We start from the raw sequence: 20458 nt of genomic DNA on the forward strand, positions 1-20458 counted from the left end.
CTATAAAAAGAAAGTCTATGGGCCAGTGATGGTCTTTAACTGGCACATATGGCTTATTAAATAACTGCATTAGGGAATTCCTCAATAACTATCCAGTCTTTACATCAATAACGATGTTGAAATGGGATCTTTTTGATGAAGTTTTATCAGTTCCTCTGCCTATTGTTTTAGAGAGAAAAAGGAAGGTGAGGCAGGTATCTAATTCATGACAGAGTAAAGACCACAAGTTCCTACAGTTATGTAAAGAATGGAGTCTAGAAGGCAATGGATTCCATACCTCATCTGCATTCTTGTTATGATTCCCATTTGTTGTCAGGGAGGTGGCAGAAACCGCTGGCAATATAATGAGGTTTGAAATACATGCTGCTGAAACACCCCTGTAGTATATCACGCTGCCATATCACACTGAAGTCCCGTGCGAATTTTAAATGGGTGAAAGTTTACTTGTCACCTAGATACAAAAGGAACTTTAATTTTCTTGAAATTACACAAGTAAAAAATAACAAAGATGTGCTTAAAATATGAACTAATTAATAGACTAATTGTGTCTTATTCATCTAATGGAATTTTACAAAATAAATGAACAAATTACTAATGCAGGCAACAGCATAAATAAATCTCAGCAGCATAAGTACATCTCAAAAACATTATTTTGATTTTTTTAAAAAAAGCAAGTAAAAAAAGAACACATGCTCCATGATTCCATTTACATAAACAGTACAAAGCAAAATATCAAAATATTTCATGTTGAAATTGTATTATTTTACATGAGTAAATCATTCTTCTTATCTTGCTTTATCTTTATTTGCAAGTCTTCGCTTGCTAGCAACAAACATACATAGCAATATTATTTATTATTAATGTCATCAGGAGAAATCATACTTTTCTGAACTCCTCTAAAGAAGTAGTAAAGAAATCACACTGTGAGAAGAGTTATTAAAACTATACAAAGTAATATTGTAGGTGAGATATTTGAAAGTGACCTCGCTGTATATCCCAGGCTTATTGTAGCAAAGCCTGTAAATTAAAGGGACAAATCATTTCTGGTTACTAATATGACATCCCCCCTTATTGGTAATGAAAACATTAAACTCTACTGATTTGTTCTACTGAAGCAATTACATTTTCTGGAAACTTGGTGCAGTTATTTAAGAGGATTGTTGTCTGTAATGAGGGCTTTCTGGTGAATAGGGGAATAAAAATATTTGATCATTATGTAAAGGCATGTTATATTTTAATAGTAAGAAGGTATTGAATTTCTCATCCTTTTCTCTCAATATACCTTTAATTGTGTTCATCTTTCTTATTATAGACATTCACTGCATGCATTTTCATCTATCTTCCAGAATTCATACTTTGCTCTTTATTTTTATAATTGCTATTATAGTTTAAATATATTTTAACATTTTAAAGTGTTGCTTTCAAAACATTGAATCAGTTTCCCCTACAAAAATAATTAAAAAGTTAGGAGGATAACATCTGTTACATTAATTTATTCAATTGATTGCTAATAGCCTGAAATATAGATTAGGTTTTCCACGGGGTTTTGCGTTTCACAGGTAGGGGGATTCTTCCTCAAGGAAACAGAAATAAGCTTTGAATTTAAAAATTATACTTAAAATAGTATTTAAGAGGTGCAACTTTTTTAACCATTGGAGAAGTGCAAAATAAAATGATAGCACTCACACCAACCATAATGGCTACAATTAAATAGATAGGAAAGAAAAAAAGGAACAGGAGTTAATGAGGCTGAGAAGCAAGTGTACATTTTATACACTACTAACGAGACTATAAATTGGTCGAAGCATTTTGGAAAAATGATTGTGCCCAGAAATTCTAGTACTAGGCAATGTATGCAACATAAATCTGTACATCTATCTGGTCTCCAAAAGGTATATTCAAGGTTGTTTGTAGCAGCGCTAATGGAAATAACTCATATGTGAAAGTACCCAAATGCTCATCAATGTAGCATGGGCGAACAAAGCAAGAAACCCATAAGCAATGAAATTGAACACTGGGTGAATTTCCCAAGCATCATGTTGAGCAAAAGGAAGCCAAATAAGAGAGAAAACATAGGTCATATTCTATTTATGTAAAATACAAAAGTGGATAGAAGTGATCTTGTTCAAAATCAGGGTAAATGTTCGATAGTGCTGTGATGAAGAAACTGTGACAAAATACTGAAATACTCCATTTCTTGATCAGTGTGCTGGTTATGTAAGTGTGTTTGGCTTGTAAAAATGCATTTTTCTTTGTATGTATATTATACTTCAATTCAAAAGTTTGAAAAAATGTACATTTGTTTAACTCACAAAATTTATGTTTTATCAGTATCTCAAAGAAGCAGCATTTCTTTAATGTGACAGAGGCAGCTTGTTTCTCGCAATATCCATGACCCCTGTTTAACTTTTAAATTTTCTATAAAGTTTAGCTAGGCACATGGTCATCCAAAACAAAGGCTGTGATTCCCTATCTTGTGAATGCCTAGCTGTGGCTCCTTGTCTGAATTCAGACCCAATGAAATATAATTGTCTTGTGGTTCATTTTAGGGACCTTCATTAAGAAGTAACATGCACTGATACTCTTTCCTTCCCTGCTTTCCTCTACCTTTTGAATTGATGTTACCAGTTGGAAACTCCTGTTGCACTGAAGATGGTGGAGCAAAAAGATAAAATGAAATCTGGGCCTCTGTTGACTATAGATTTTCCCTAGTAGCTTGGAATCACCTTGCCAAGATTTTATATTAAAAAAAAGTATATCTTTTAAATAGCAAACTAATCTAAGTAATACAAAATTAATATGAATAATAGAAAAAATACTCTTGTTTATACCGATTGGTAAATGACCACTTAATTAACTACTAAGTATAAAATGTAATAAAATCAATAGCTGTGTGACAAATATTGTGAGCATAATACTCATATTACATCGGTGAACCAACTGAGTCTCATAAAGGTATACAAAGTCACATATGTAGCAAGGGGAAACTAGATTTTAAACTCAGTTTTACCCAGTTAAACAGATTCAGTATTATTGCCTTCACACTCAAAACCCTCATGGTAGAAAATATATCTGTCTGTCTGTCTATCTATCTACCCACCCACCTAACTATAGTATGTATATCTAGTTATCTACCTATTAACCTATAGTATACAATATAGTATAATGTTAACATGCAAGATGGATTTATGGAGAGGGTAGATTAAAAGAAAAAGGTTGAATCTGGTATGATATGGTAGAACCTGAATTTAGGAGTAGTAGTGGATAAAAAAAGAATGAGATAAATTAATATAGACATCATGATGAATTTTCTTTAGAGTATTGTGACTGGTTAAACAAAGAGGTAGAGGAATTAATTATAAATCTCAAGTTTTCAGGCTACAGTGTACCCTTGAACACTGTAAGGGTTAGATGCACCAATACCACTGCACAGTCAGAAATTTGCATATAACTTTTTACTCCCCAAAACTTAATTATGAATAGCCTACTATTGACTTAAAGCCTTACTGATAACATAAACAGTCAATTATGTGTATTAAGTACTGTATTCTTATAATAAGGTAAGGTAGAGAAAGAAAATATATAAAGAACTTAGACAACTTCACACCAGGAAGACAAACAATCCAATTAAAAAATGGGCTAAGTACCTGAACAGATACTTCTCCAAGGAGGACATAAACAGGGTCCAGACATATGAAAGGATGCTCAGTATCACTAGCCGTCAGAGAAATGCAAAATAAAACTACATTGAGATACCACTTCACACCAGTCAGAATGGCTGTCATAAACAAATCAACAAACAACACATGCTGGTGAGGATGTGGAGAAAAGGGAAGCCTAGTACACTGTTTGTGGGAATGCAGACTGGTGCAGCTACTGTGAAAAACAGTATGGAATTTCCTCAAAAAACTAAAAATGAAACTGCATTTTCACCCAGCAATTCCACTGCTGGGATTATACCCTAAGAATCCTGAAACACCAATTCAAAAGAACCTATGTACCCGCAATGTTCATTGCAGCACAATTTACAATAGCCAAGTGCTGGAAACAGCCTAACTGCCCATCAGTAAATGAGTGGATCAAAAAACTGTGGTACATTTATACAATGGAATACTATGCAGCAGAGAGAAAGAAGGAACTCTCCTACCCTACACAACAGTATGGATGGAACTGGAGAGTATTATGCTAAGTGAAGTAGGCTAAGCAGTGGAAGACAAATACCTTATGATCTCATCTATAAGTGGAACCTAATCAACGAAACAAATGAAAGAACTAAATAGAACCAGAGACATGGAAATAAAAGAAAATTGACAGTTACCAGAGGAGAGAGGGAAGGGGTTAGTGGGGAAAAGGGAAGAAGGGGAAAGGTCATCAAGGAACACGTGTAGAGGACCCATGGACAAAGACAACAGGGTGTGGGGGAGGATTGACTGTGGGAAGTTGGGGGTGGGTACGGCGGAGGAGAGTAATGAGAGGGTAAAGGGGACAACTGTAATTGAACAACATAAAAAAAGAAAAGATAATCATAGGAGAAAATACTAGGGGGACACCCCTCAAAATGGAATTATCTTCTGGAGGGTGGGCCCCTTGTGGTACAGGCTAAGTCAGTATTCGGGGAACCCATCTGTGTCAGTGTACCAGCTGGCTGTTATAGGAGGATGCGTTCAGCTTCAGTGAATTTTCTTTGAAAACTCTATCAATATGTTTGTCCATTTCATGATGGGTGACTCACAAGCATACTTGCCCACACTGCGCTGAGTGTTCAGCAGTTTATGACCAAGAACTGGCATGGCCCCCATACCCCACACTCCCTATTCACATGATCTCTCCTTGAGTGATGTTTTTTTGTTTCCTTGGATGAAAAAAAATCACAAAAGAGAAACAGTTTGTAGATGTGGAAGAGGTGGAACAAAAAACTGCAGAAGCAGTAAAAGGCATCTAAATCGACAAGTTCAAAAATTGTCTTGAGCAGAGGAAAAACGTTGTAATAGGTCCACTGCATCAAATGGAGAATACTTCGAAGGTGACTGAAGTTTAAACATATAAAAATAAATACACATTTTTTTAATAAATAAATTCCAGTTGTTTTGGATCTCTCTCACACATTTACAGAACTTGTCAAAAAAAAAAAAAAAAAAAAAAAGTATAAGCTGACCCACACAGTTCAAATCTGTGTTGTTCAAGGATTAACTGTAATGGACTTTTCAGCATGTTATTTTGATTACAACAGAAATAAGGGAATATAGAGGGAGTACAAGATTAGGGAAAATTTTTAGAATAAAAATATTAAACATGTTGACACACTTAGAATTATAAATGAGGTTAGAGAACAATTTGAGAAAAAATCCTATAATTATAAAGACAGTTATAAGAAAAAAATTTGATTTTTATGTTTTCCAGAGAATATTACTGAGTTTAAGTGGATTGCTAATTCTTCAATGGATAGAAATGATTAATACAGTAAGATCCCACTAATTTTATTCAACATTTTTATGTGATTTATAACATAAACATTAGTATTTAAGGAGGGGATAGCACTAATATTATGCTATCAATTAAGCAACTAACAACATTTTACAAATTTCAGTCATGTTCTGAATATATTGTTATCAGAATAATCACTGAAAAATTTGAATTTCTATTATGTGTTTGACTAGGGCCGCAAAAAGATGTGTATCATGGCTCTTATTCTCTAGAGACCTACAACATTGTAAGGAGGACAAGACAAGTACACAAAAGAATAAAGAAGGTAGCACTTGCTCTGTTAAAAAGCGGCTCAGATAATCTGTGCTGTGTGAGTTAGAGTCAGTAAACTTGTAAAAAGGAGGTGGTCATAGTAGACTTACAGAGGAGCTGGGAGTCATACTGAAACATAATGAAAGCTAAGGTTTGTAGTAAAATATATATTAATACTTTGAAGCATTATGAGAATGTTACTGAAGTTCACTGAGTTGAAATCAAGATATTTTTGCTAAAATAATAATTTCTCTCAAAACTGCCTTGCTCTGATTGAAAAGCCGTCTACTGTTATTTCCTAACATTGGGTGTCTGTTTCCATGAGCTTTTGACTCTGACCATCGGGCTGAAATACTGAAGGTTACATCACTCACTTACATTATCACACTCTCCCCACTCCCAATACAAATGTGACATTTCAATTTTGCACACTTCAACTCTCCTTAAATCATCTGTATAAAAACTTCAAAGCCTGATTGATGATGAATGAGCCATTGTCTCCTGAAGCACCCGGTTCTCATTAGCCTTTAGAGTCTCAGCTTATTAATAATGAACCTTGAGGGCTGACCCAGTGGGGTAGCAGCAATTCACTGTGCTCCCAGCTGAAAGGTCTGGGTTTGGGAATGATACAGGAATCTCTGGACCAAGTCCATTCCAGAGATGATGTATTAAGTATCCCACGTGGATGATGTGAGCTGTATTACTGTTGTACCACTATCCGACAACAGACTTGTGTGGCTTAAGGTGAGGACAGTGAGAAAGATGCATTGCTTTATGTCTGAGAAAATCTAGTAACTGCTTCCTGTAGCTTCATCTTGAAAATGGGCTTTTCCCACTTTGGATTTTGACCTTCTGACCTTTGGCTTGGATAGGCAATATAACTCTGATATATGCACTATTAAGACATTCCTACTATGATTAGACAACTGCAATATTTCTAATCTTTATTTTTATTATCATAATAATTCTGAGGTTGGCCTGTAGATACACTCATACAAAACAAGACATTTAGACATACAATCAGGGATGGAGGTTAAGTATTTCATTCTTCCCTCTTAGGTCTTTCTTACATTATTGCTGTCACTAGCTTTGTGAGTAGAAGTAAAATGTTTACTATTGATATCAATCATACGGACTGAAGTGGAATATGGCTAACTGCATTTAACTCTATAATCTTTATTTTGTAAAAACAGAAAGATATTCCATCTTATTTATGAAATGGTCACCAATTGTGCATGGGGTTAAAGCCATTTTGTCAACTTCTGAGGCCTAGTAAGGAGGTCATATTAATCTGTATTTTCAGCAGGGATATTACATCACTTTAGGCTGCTTCATACAGGGCAAGAGGCAAAGCCATCATTCAGTGTTTTATCACATTATCTTTTGAGAGAATATATTTTCAAAATGTCAATGATTCTCTTAATGGTCACCCATCCCCAAATTCACTATAATAACTAGCATTTAAAAAGAAGTAAAGAGCACAAAAGAACTTACTTAAATAACATAAACATTTCTTTCTTCATTAGACTTAGGTAAATGGGAATCAGGGAAGAAAATGGTCAGGTCAGCAAACTTTTTGGATTGGAAGGCTAAGACAAAACTACTTTATGTCCTCTTTAAAATGTCATATTGGTACTTCACAGCTTTCTAAAAAATAATTTAAGGAATGATATGAGGTAGATTTATGGTCCAATATAAAAACATGATTTTAGACTTCTGTGCAGCATATTCTAGATGATTTGAATGGATTTGGGGGAATTAGTTATGTCTCGGGTATCACAAAATCATTATTATTCACCTGATAAATGATTGAATTTGGTGCACAAAATAGACTTAGGGATACCAATGAACATGTCCAAATGTGCACTGTAAATGTCAAACACATTACCTGCAATAATTTTGAACATTATCAATCTAAAAAAATTATATAACATGTGCTATTTCTCTTTCAGCTTATAAAAGCTCTAACTTCAAAATTAGATACATATTTTTAATTTTTCCTATAATCAAAATGTTAAATTTTATTTGATGAAGGAAATTGTTATTGTGTATCCTGCTTTTGCCTTGCATGTTAGACACAGTTTTGAACAAAAGAAACTTAATTAAATGTAGAGCCAGGTAAGATGAGCTATAGTATTTATGGAAAAAAGGTAACTTTTATTATTAATTTAATTTCATCAGGATATAATTTAAAATTAGGAGCAGCAACAGAAGTTAACTGATCAATGTTGGTGGCAAATTCCATGGTACTTTTTTTTCAGCTTAATTTTACAAATATTTATTGCTCTAAGTTTGATGCTATAGATACAACAATGAAAATATCTCCTGCTTTCATGGAGTTTAATCTAATATTTCAATTACAAATTGTGTACTATATATAGTAAATTAAACATATTAAAGAATAATGTGGTTTACAATTTACTTTAAATACAAAATGGTAATAATCTCTTGACTTACATTTATCTAGTAAGTAATATTTCAGACACAAACATACTAAGTGTTTACTGGAATTTTTCAGTAATGAAATGCTTTTTTCATAGAATACCATATTTAATACAGCTTATTATATTTATCCAGGCCATTTATTAAAAGACAGTACTTTTTTGTGGACTTGCTGGAAATATTTTTATATAATATAAAAAAAAGTCTTAGTAGTTTTATTCTACCAGTTGTTCTAATTGCCGAGAATTTAATTGTGTTCTTCTTAATTTCCTCTGATATATTATCTACAATGGAAATTAAATACAATGAAATGAGATGACCTTGAGCTTATTTGCTTACTTAAATTTTTTGAGTTTTTTCATTCTTCGAGATTATATGCATCTTTGAATCGCAATTAAATTTATGCCACATTTGCTTATCCTGCTCAGAAACTGGTTTTTTTGTTGTTGTTATGGTTTTAAAATTTAATTATTAATAATCATTTCATGATTATGGGAAGGAAACTCTTGCTGTAACATAGATGGTACCTTTCAATAAATCTTCAGAATACTTATGGAAAGCGCTTCTGTTGTTGCATTAACAAAGATAGATCAAAGTATAGACAGGCTTTTTGGGTATATTCTTAGATAAATATTTTATCAAGCTTTTCTCTTTTCCTGATTCTTGTTCCTTTTTCTAAAAAAAAATATAATCAAGTCCTTATAGTCAACCCAGGCAGAACATTAAGTATCCCTTTTGTCCAGTAAATAATCTGTGCCTTAACAACTTTCTTATAGATCAATACCTTTTCCTAGAATTTTCTTATTTCAGAAATAAATCTAACAATATTTCCCCACAAAAACATAGTAAATTAAATTAATATTTAAAAATCATATAAAGATATAAAATCAACATAAACTATACAAATCCATAAATGCAATTTTAAAATTATATTCTGACATAATTAGGTAATCAGAATGATCCAGTGTGGCTCAGTTGGTTGGGCATTGTCCTGCAAAATGAAAGGTCACCGGTTCGATTCCTGGTCAGGGCACATGCCTAGGTTATGGGCTTGGTCCCCACCTGGGACATGTTTGAGAGGTAACTGATTGATGTTTCTCTCTCACATGGATGTTTCTCTCTCTCTCCCTCTTCCTTCTTACTTCTCTCTAAAAAAATTAATAAATAAAATCTTTTTAAAAAGATCAAAAGAAAATTTAAGATATAGTACACATTAAAACTCTTCTATAAATGTCAATAAAATACACAATTTTTGATTGTGAGGTTTGACATTTGACAAAGGATAGGTTCTAAGCCAAACATAAATGAAAAAAAGTCTATTTTCAGGGAAAATGCACACATACATGAATAAACTATACATCATTAAATATAAAAATTTATAAATCCTCCCAACCAGAATTGCGAGCAGATGCTGGGTTTTGAATTTAGGATGACAAAAGTGTCCTGATTGTAGTCTTAATTTGAAATTTTAACATGTAAGATTATACTTGAGTTATTATTTCCTCCTTTTTAAATCCCTCTGAAGTATAAACCAATCTCTGGAACAGAGTATTTCTAAGAAACAAATGTAAACATGGGTAGCAGATTAATATTGTTGAAGAAAGGGATTTGATGAGATTATTGTTCAGTGTAATATGATCTGATTCTATTTGAATATGTCTAGATAAGAAGTTAGAGATGGATACTGTGTTCCTTCAGAATAAACTGTTTGAATTAAAATGTGACTCCTGAAAAATATAGACTCTTTCTACAATCTTTGAGCTATTACCTTTTCTCTTCAATTTTTTTTAAGTAGAACTTTTCAAATGTAGACTGAAAAATAACCTTTATTTCCTGGATAGCAGTTAAAATCTTCTTTCTTTGTTACCTAATGAAGAATTATTACTGTAGAAGAGGAGCATCACCTAATGTCTCATGAGAAAGCTATTAATGTGAGATTGTCACATTTCTTAGATAGAAACTTAATGCCAAACATTAATGTAGAAATTCATTTTCACAATCACTCTTACATCTTACATCTCCCTTCCTCTTTGATGAAGGTTGTATGGTTAGGTTATGAAAAATAATGAACTGAGTTTTAGAAGTAGAAAGACTATTGAATTTCTTCTGTTTCTTTATTTTCTCTCACTTGAGAAAATGGAGCCAATAGGCAGTGAGAGGATTAATTTTGGAAATATGAGTGATTTTAAATGTGGAGAGCCCTGTAATGTCAGAATAAATGTAGAGGGTTTTATACATGCAACACAGTAAGACACTTTAATGTGCCCACCAATCTCACTTCCACAAATAATCCTTTTCTTGCTGTCACATGCCCCTTTCATATTTTATCCCCCTTTTTGTTTTAGCTGAGTCATAAAAATTTAGCTGGGGACACTGCACAAGAGAGATGATTCTCTCAAGGTCACCATAGGAAACAGAATTACTTGCCTTCACAAATTTCATGTTCCTCTTCATTGCTAACACACATGCTTGTTTGGGTTTTGTTCCAGTAGCAATATGTCTACCTAAATACTTGCTTCCTCAGCCTCTATTGCAGTAACGATGGCTATGGGGTATTGTTTTGGCCAATGAAGTGTAGACTTCGTCCCTGAGGAGATCATGTCTTCCCAAATAGGTAGTTGGAGCTTTACGAGGAGAAGTCTCTTGCTTGCTCTTCTTTTTCACGTGCTTTGAATTTGGACTAACACCTTTGGACGTGGCAGCCATCTTGTGCCTGGAGAAAATAATGCCAACACAAAATACAAGTCACGGGTACTGCGGAGCAGCTAAATTAATATTCACCACAGCTTTCTACAGGTTTATTGTGTGTGGAAAGTTACCCTCTATCTATTTAAACTATTGTTTGGGTTTTTAGTAGTTTTAACTGAATGTTTTATAGCATGATATATGATTTCTCTTAAGTTGTGATTTTTATTAAACAAAAGAGGAAAATATGGTAGATTTTTGACCAGGAAGACATAAAGTATATTTCAAACCAATTTCTTCCAGTAATAACAATAATATTTTTCAGAGGAAGTAGTTATTATTTACTGGATAACTTAAAGCTGACTGAAAGAGAATGGATGTGTGTGATCAATTGTTCAGAGAGACAAGTTACCTAATCAAAGCAAGTGTTGTCAAATAGAGAAACAAGTAAAAATTGGCATTAGTGCATTTTATCCCATGGCCATGCCACTGTTCAAATGAACCATAAGGTTTTTATTCTATCTTGCATTGTGTTGTTCTTAAAGAATAATTGCCAGTTCTGTTGATTTCATTTGAGATCTTTTTTTTTTTTTTTTTTGATTGAAGCATTCTTTAATTTCTTCTTCCTTTTTGGTCTATTTACCTACTTATTCCAGTCATTATTACATTGACTAAAACAATTTTTCTTAAGGGAAATTTGACAGTTTGGACCAAAAGTCTTAAAATATTCAAGAAGTATTCATACTGTATGATTTTATAATATCATCTGTGGAAATTTATTTTATTTTAAAGAACTAATGTGAGGTAAAAAAGTTAAATGATTGACAATAGGGGGTTGTTTAAATTGGTACTATTTAATTTGTATTCTTGCATACTGTATTCTCATTATAAATAATGTAGACTTATATTTAATTACCATTAACTATTCAGCATTTAATATTATAGTTAGCAAGTTATGAAATATTATATGCAATATTACTTCAGTTTCAGAGGACAACACAAAAAGAGACTGATAGTGTCTATATTAAAATGTTAAGGATGTTTTCTCTCTGAGTGTTTGGGTTGAGTGATTGTTTTACTTTGCATTTTTTAATCTTTTCAAATTTATGCCATTTAATTTATATGACTCAGTAAAAGATATTTTAAAAGATATCCCAGCTATTAACCAAGTAACTCTAACTTAACATTGAAAATATTTTAACAAATCATTTTTATTGACAACCTTTTCATCAACAAAAGGTTTGACAACAAATCTCCCTTTGTTTGTTTGTTTTAATACAGAAATCCTAAATGGTGGAGTCTATGTAGACCAGAACAAATTTCTTTGTTACGCAGACACAATTCATTGGCAAGATATTGTTCGGAATCCGTGGCCTTCCAACTTGACTCTGGTGTCAACAAATGGTAGCTCAGGATGTGAGTAGTATTATCCTTTTTAATTTCTGAAAATGTTCTTCTAGTTCATGTGAAGATGAACAGCTTTTGTTTATCATGCCATTAACATTTTGAATTTTGATTGTATCTGCTGAAATGCTCAGTTTCATATGACAGAACAAACTTTTAGTTCTAATTAACTCTCTTTTTGGAGTGATATTTCCCTTGACAAATTCTTATTTTCTTAACATGATCCGTTTCAATAACACTAAATTATGTTACCATATTTTCAATGTCTAAATATATATGCCATTGCCTATAAACTTAAGGCTCTTGTCAAACTCCTGCTTCAACTTTTTGGGACCCATGCACCACTGACAAAAAGGCAAACCAACAATGTGCCTTCCTATGTATTTTAACATTTTCAAAATTAAAAAAAAAAAAATATGGAACATATTAGAACCCAAGCCTTCATTTGCCTCTAAAACCTTCATGACAATTCCAAACACTATAACTAGAATAGAGAAACATGAGTTTTGTATAGAAGAAATACGTTATGTTCTGGTTTTAGTCAGCTTAATAAACAACCTAATTTCCCATTCTTAAAATGCATTGTTTCTACCACAGATAATTTACCACATTCAAAGTTTTTAATGTGATTCAACAATGAGCAAGTAATATTCGAATCTTTAAAGCCTTTGAAAATTATTCTGCCAGAAATACGTGCCATTTTCATAAAGCAGACTGTGTTGTCCCCACATTTATTATTACTGAGGTTTGTATGAGAACAGAGCTTTTATCAAGTGTAACCTGGGTTTTATATTTCTCATCTACTATTATGTATTTCCCACCTGAAATCAAAACTATCTTCACACAGTTCAATAATTATTTGAAATTGTACTGATTATATTATGTTGCTTTATAGGAAATCAAACTCCAAGGGACAATTATTAAGTTTCATCATGATCCTAAGAATTTAATGGGGAATTATGAATATATTTGATTGAACCTGACAGCTGTGTTTTCAATAAACTGAAATTTTTTTTAAAGTAGAATAACATAATTTTCCTGTCACCTTTGAGCAGAAATTTGTATGTGATTTCATCTTTACAGGGTTCAAGTTGCCTACCTTGTAAAATTATATGTGAATAAAGGATTGAATCTATTCACATTAACAAGGCAAATCATGTGCTTCAGAAATGGCTTCCATTTTCAGTCTGCTTAGACTATGGTACATTATGTGTAGAAAATGCATAATGGTTTGATAAGAGGAAAAGCCCACTGACTGCTTGTTAGAGCGACTAGCCTGTAATGTGTGAATGATATCAGGCAAGAATAGAGCTCACAGTAGAAGGGCAAATGAAGTGTGTCCATGAGGCTTGCAGGAAGGAAAAAAAAAAGGTCTGAGGGGTTTGCTGCACTTTCACAGATGGTATCTCTTTGTGCTATTCTTTTCAGGGCAAATTTGGATGGTTGTGCCTATAATTAGGCAACTAGAGCTGCATTTCTTTTTCCTGCAAATAATTGCAGGCACATGAATTGTAAATGCAAAGTAGAGTCATAATGAATGGTCCTTTACAAATTAACCACCAATTGCTTATCTAAGTTTTGTTCTTTACATACTAGTTCTATTTGCTGACTCATTATTCATAGTTGGCAATAATGAATTGGCTGGTCTGAATAGTGACTACCTATGATTTTACACTCAGTCAGATTCGTCCTTTACTTTCTCCCCCCTGGTAATCACAGACACACTCACGGTTTTAAATGGAACTTCTACACCGATGACTTCCAAAGCTACACACCACCAGCCACTCAGTCAAACTAAGTTAAAAATCAGGTGGTTGTCATTGACTTCGCCTTTCTCTTGGTCTTGGCATTTATTTAATCATTAAATCAGGCTGAATTTGCTTATTTCTTCATTTTCCATAGTTGTTATTTACATAGTTCTAGTTCAAGACTTCATCTGTTGCCTAAGTTACTGAAAAAATATCTGAATTCTTAATATTTTTTGAGGCAATGGTTGTTTGTGGTAGTCTAGTGAACCCATAGTACCCTTCTCATAATATTTTTAAATGAATAAATTGTCACAAAAATAAATATTTTACATTATAAATTCATAAAACTTAATAAATACATAAGAGATATTACAAAGAATTACAAGAAAAATAGTTTACATTAAAATACATTTATAATCATACTTAAAAAGTAAATATATAATATGGTAATATGCTTCTTTAGTAGTACATTAAAATAAAATATCTAGTAATAGAATTAATATGTAAGGGAGTTTTGAAAAAATAACTAATATTATTTTTAAAAAGTCAGTCACCTTAACAAATGGTTTTGGGAAAACTGGATAGCCACAGGATTCAGGTTAGACATTTATCTTGCATTATATTAAAAAAAATTAAAAATGGATTAAATACCTAAAATGTAAGACCCCAAAACTATAAAACTCCCAGGAGAAAAAAAAAGAGGAATAGTTTCATGATACTGAATTTGGTAAAGATTCTTGGATATGACACTAAAAACACAGACAACATAAGCAAAAAATCAAAAAATGGGTCTATATCCCACTTAAAACATATGTGCATTAAGTGACACAATCAAAGGGTAAAACAGCAACTTATAGAATGGGAGAAAAATTTATAAAATTTATATCTAATAAGGGGTTAATATACAGAATATGTAAAGAACTCCTATGACTCAACAGCAACAAAAAATAAACAACTTGATTCAGAAATTGGCAAAGGACTTGAATAGACATTTTTCCAAAGATGATATAAAATAGCCAATAAGCATATACAGACGGTCAACATCACTATTATTAGAGAAATGCAAATGAAACATCCATTAAATATTACCATGAAGTATCACCTCACACCAGCTAGAATGATTACTATCAAAATAAAAGATCAAGTGTTGGTGAAGATGTCAAGAAATTGACACCCCTGTGCAGTTGTGATGAAATTGTAAAGCAGTGCAATTTCTGTGGAAAACGGTAGGGTGGTTTCTCAAAAATTAGAAATAGAACTACTGTATCATCAGCAATTCAACTTATTATTATATATCCAAAAAATGGAAGTGGGGCCTCAAAGAAATATTTGCACACCTAAGTTCATGATGGCCTTATTCACAAAGCTAAGAGGTGGAAGCTCCCCAAATATTCATCAATGAATAACTGGATAAAAGAATGGGGTGTATACAAACAATGGAACATTATTCAGCCTCACAAAGGAAGGAAATTACAAAACTTGATCTCATAGAGACACGGAAAGGGAGAAACCCAAACCTCAGGTGTTCTAGGTCCTACAGTCTTTTCTTTAACTTATACCAGATGCACCACTAATTCTCAATTGCTTTCTTAAAAAAAAGAAAGAAAGAAAGAAATATCTACTGATAGAAGTGGGAATGTGTGGGAACTGGCAAATCCATAAAAAAAGGATTATGTTCCCAAACATAATTTCAGGAGTAATTATTTGTTATAACCAGATGTTCTGTCTGAGTTAAATATATTAGCAAAACTTAAAATGATATTTTCATTTAATGACTCATATATCTTAATAATTGCCCACTCCTTACTAATATTGCATGTTGTGTCCCATATAGATAACTTTCTTAAACTAGAAAATAATTATCTCAAAATAGAGTAGTGTTAAACTTGACTTTTTTTTTATTTTACCAACATTTTTACTCGTTCAATTTTAATATATTTGCATAGAATAGAAGCACACTTCTAAATCTGAACTTTCCTAGAAGAATAAAAAGAGTAGCAGGAAAATATATGCATAATGCATTTCAGTACACTTTCATTTTCTGTGTGTTACATCCAATTTTACATAAATGTAAATATAGAGTCAAGTCATGCATACTTGTTTTTAAAAAAAGATTTTTAACTAAAAGCTGAAATTAAGGAAATAGAAAAATGTAAAAATATTGCAGGGATAAATGAATCTCTATGAATTCAAAAGACGGCTTCTTGAAAAGACCTGTCAAGTAGAAAGATTCTTCACGAACATCAATAATAAAATAAAACCAAAAGAACTAAAGATCTCTTAGGACTTCAGTTGCAATTATTCTAAATAAAATATTAGCAACTAGAACTAATAGAATCTAGGAATGTATTTCAAAACATAAGATCAAATATCAGGTCTGCTGTCGTTTTAGTGTTTTTAATGAGAGAGTGCGAACTCGAAACTGACCTGTATCAAGAGGGTCTGTGAGACTAGATTCATAAGAAGAAAATTTTCACAGAATTCATTTATATATAATAAATGCATATGTAAACATGTTTATATAAATGTGTATACACATAGTTACATATACTCATGTTAGCCTCAACCATTTGTTATTATGTTAGTTTCCATTTCTCTTTTGCATATAAATCTCCTAAAATCTGGATTGAATTCTGTAGTCTCTCTCTCCCCTTTGACCTTATCTTCTTACCGCTGACTCAGCCTCTGCAGACAATGATTCCTGCAACCTCACAGCTGTGCTGGACACACCCTCAACTGCTTTAACACTCACCCACTGTACCCCAATTCCTTCAAAGCACAAATGAGTCAGTCTGGTTGAGGATGAGAATCTACCTATTGTCAAATTTTCCAGTTGGTTCTGGGGACAGGTGTAAGTAGCATTGGCCTGGTGCTGGGTCGCTATGCTAGTAAAATGGTTAGCAAAGCCTATTATGATGAATGTATTTCAGGCCATATGCTGATTGAAAATGGCACAGAATGTATGAGCTTGCTGCAAATGAGCCAAATACTAAGCAAATGAGTCCTCTCCTAGAGAACATGTAGCTCTCTTCTTCTATGTGGAAATTCTGTTACTAATTCCAACAACAATAATGCTTTAAGTGCCTGTGACCTTTGGGGCCTGGTGCATCCCAGGCACTTTAAAAACTTATTTTAAATTCTTACAGAATTTCTGTAAAGTAGGTATTAAGAGCCCCATTTGGGGTCACTGAGAGCCTTGGCAACTTGCAATTTTTAGAAAAAAGACTTGCCGTCTTCCAGTGAATGGTTGAAAAGGTCAAAATTTCATGAACTAACACATCTCTGGGGTTCAAATTATCCAGTGCGGGGCAGCCCTCAGATTGTATTGTTTCTCTGAAACTTACTTTAAAGTACATTTTAACAAACCTTTCGCTAGGCAACTCTTCACTGAAAAAAAGGTACTTTTATTTAACTAAAAGACACTGATATTATGATAAAGGTTTTCACACTATTCAGACAGAATGAGAAAGACCAGGCAATTAGAATAATCAGGGTTTTTTTTTTGAAATGACTAACTCCCAACATTTTTCAAAATGGTGAATTTTTGGAACTGGAAATTTTTGGAACCTAATGACATTTATCTTACTTGAGAGGAGAAATAATAAGAGCTACACGCTCTGTTTAAGTCTCATGACAACCAAGAAAAATCTCATCAAGGTGTTTTAATGAAAGATGAATCATTCCGAAATTTATGAATGGACGAATGAATAAGCAAAATACGGAATTTACATCACTGAGATATTATTATGCCTTAAAAAGGAAGCGAATTCTAGCACATGCTATAATGTGGATCAATCTTGAGGACATTATGCTGGAAGAAGTAAGCCAGTTATTTAAAAAAGATTAATACTGTCTGATTTCATTTATATATGGTACTTAGAGTAGTCAAAATCATAGTGACAGAAAATAACTGGTGCTTACTAGGTGCAGGGGAAAGGGAAGAATGAGTTTTTTAATGAGTATATTATTTCAGTCTTACAAGATGAAAAGACTTATGGGCATAAATGTTGCAGAACAATGTGAATGTATTTAATACCACTAAACAGTGCATTTAAAAGTGGTTATTACCTGGCAGGGGAGATACCATGATCACGAAGGTGGTTTTCCCAGGGCGAGGCTTATCCATTGCACTCCGGATGTGCTGACCCCTGCGATTTCCCCAAATGTGGGAAACTCGACTGCATAATTTGTGGTAGTGGGGGACTGCGTTCGCGCTCTCCCCTAAAAAAAAAAAAAAAAAGTGGTTGAGATGGTAAATTGTATGTTATATGTATTTTCCACAATAATTTTTGATATAAATTGAGAATTATTAGCAACACACATCTGGTGCTTTTTGACATTTCTTTTTCATTCATGTATTTCATTTAAAAAAATGGGTACTCCTATATAAAGTTTTGAGCCATCCTGCAATATGAGGATTTGCAACTAATTCTAAGCCTGAAAGAACTAAGTATGGGGGTTGAAATGCTTGGTTGATAAAAACTGACTTAAATTTTTGAAAAATACTCATTTGAACAAAAAAAAATTCATATTGACTCAAATAGTAAGTACCTAAAACATGTAGAAGAGACTCACAAAGAATTCCATAGTTGATTTCTCAAAACATGAAACCCTGATGGTGTATTTGATGTATAAAGCGACTATGTAAAAGTGAATGAAAATGGTACTGAATCCATTAAGTATTGCCCATCTTCTTCTTGTCTCTGATCTGTTTACTCTGTGATGGGTTCCAAGGGATTATGTCTATGCCTGTGTCCTGTTCTGCAATCATCACTCATTATGTATTTTGTTTACTGTTTACATGTTTATTTCCATTCATTGATGAAAGTGGTTTCATGGAACTCAGTTGTGAAATTCAGTAGAATTTAAAGAACTTCTATATATATTCTTTTCCTTCTCTAATTTCTCCTCACTTAGGGGACACATTGAGGTACAAAGATGTTTACAAGTAACTGAAAATTGCGTATTTAAGTCCCTCTTGTCACATTTGCCAAGATTAAGTTTTATGTGTGTCATTCTTCTCTTATTGGCGTCCTCTCACTAGGCCACTTTTATTTCAAAGTTTGGAGCAGAAGTAGAGGAGAGATTGCTGGTTACCCTGGAGGGTTGGGGCAGGGAAGCTGGCATCTCTGGAGGGAGCTGGAGAAAAATGAATAAGGAGATCAAGCTGCTAACACACTTAACAATTGTTCAAGCCTGGATTGTTGCAAGCCGCCCTCCGCAACTTTTATTTAATTCTTTGCTGCCTGGCAAGAACAAATTATGTTCTATTTAGAGGTGATTCTTTTGGCAATTGTAGGTGCTCTTTCTAAGCAGGGAAGAAAAAGTGGTAAGGAAATTATGCAGTGACATTTCTTTTAAAGTTCTCCTTTAAGTGTATGTAAGAAAAATATATAAAAGAAAAATAAAAGCTTGATTTAGAAATGTGCAAAGGAAAAGTCATCTGAAAATTAGGTGTCTTGATCTGCCACTTTTATTCATCTAATTCCTCATGTTTTACTAAATAAAGATTTTGATCTAGGTAGTTTTTTCAAAAATATTTTCTGTTGCATCAATTCAAACTCTGTGCTCAATAAGTGGAATACAACGTTGAACTAGTTAACTGCATGCCACTGTTACTACTTTGTTAATTGTTACTAATTAGCATATGCCAAGGTGTATTTTTTAAAGTAAAAAATAAATACAAAGTGCTGAAGCAGACTCACTGATTAAAAATAGATTTACAATTAAAAATACAATGATAAAAGTGAAAGTTTTTAAAAGCAATAGAATGTTGGATAACCATTACTTCATTTCTAAATTTCATTATGTTATGTAATTTTAAATATCAAATATTTCACTGACTAGATTTTCTGTGTATTTTTAGAGGAATAAACACACGTCTACCTGGCCCTTGTAGCTGTGTAATCAACAGACATATGCCTGGTTTAATTTAGTAGAGACTGGTAAATTAATAAGGTGCAGTTTTGTACCCTTCTTATAAAATAATAAATGATTTCTGTTAACCCATACAATGGACCCAGGAATTTTATGATGAGGAAAAATACTCCAAAACATTGTTTCACCCATAGTAAATTAATTAGAGTAAGAGTGTAAATACATGTTACTTTAAAATTATTTAAATGGGTAATCATAAATAGAGAAATGTAACATATCATTTTTCTTCCTCTCCCCTGTTTTTTTCCTCCCCTACTAAAACCTGTTACCTGACCCTAACCTAGGGCAAACTCCCTGCAAATTCCTTTTTTTTGGCACAATTATTGTTCTACTCCTTTGCCTTATAGAGTAGCCTCGTGACTGAGCTCAAGCCTGGGGCCCTACAGGAATTGGAATCTTGATTCCAGGGATTTCTAATTGTAGTTACTTATGTCCTTTATCCTTCATTTTTCTCACACTGGATGGAATTTGGATAATGTGTGAAAATGTTTAAAACAGTGTTTGCC

At 32.9% G+C, this 20458-nt stretch overlaps 1 protein-coding gene and 1 non-coding gene across 2 annotated transcripts in view; both read left to right on the forward strand.

Moving 5' to 3' along the window:
- The window catches only part of ERBB4 (erb-b2 receptor tyrosine kinase 4), a 994125-nt gene that overhangs the window by 649458 nt on the left and 324209 nt on the right, over window positions 1–20458 (forward strand). The window contains exon 4 of the mRNA XM_054585691.1: window positions 12145–12279. Coding sequence (XP_054441666.1) covers window positions 12145–12279 — 135 coding nt within the window. The remainder of the gene's footprint in view (window positions 1–12144; window positions 12280–20458) is intronic.
- On the forward strand, window positions 18076–18239 carry LOC129080793 (U1 spliceosomal RNA). The gene has a single exon (XR_008530200.1). It is a non-coding gene; the product is annotated as a U1 spliceosomal RNA (small nuclear RNA).

The sequence above is a fragment of the Pteronotus mesoamericanus genome, unplaced genomic scaffold, assembly GCF_021234165.1.
Source record: "Pteronotus mesoamericanus isolate MK-2021 breed Mesoamerican mustached bat unplaced genomic scaffold, CSHL_Meso_final contig_90, whole genome shotgun sequence".
Classification (NCBI taxonomy): domain Eukaryota; kingdom Metazoa; phylum Chordata; class Mammalia; order Chiroptera; family Mormoopidae; genus Pteronotus; species Pteronotus mesoamericanus.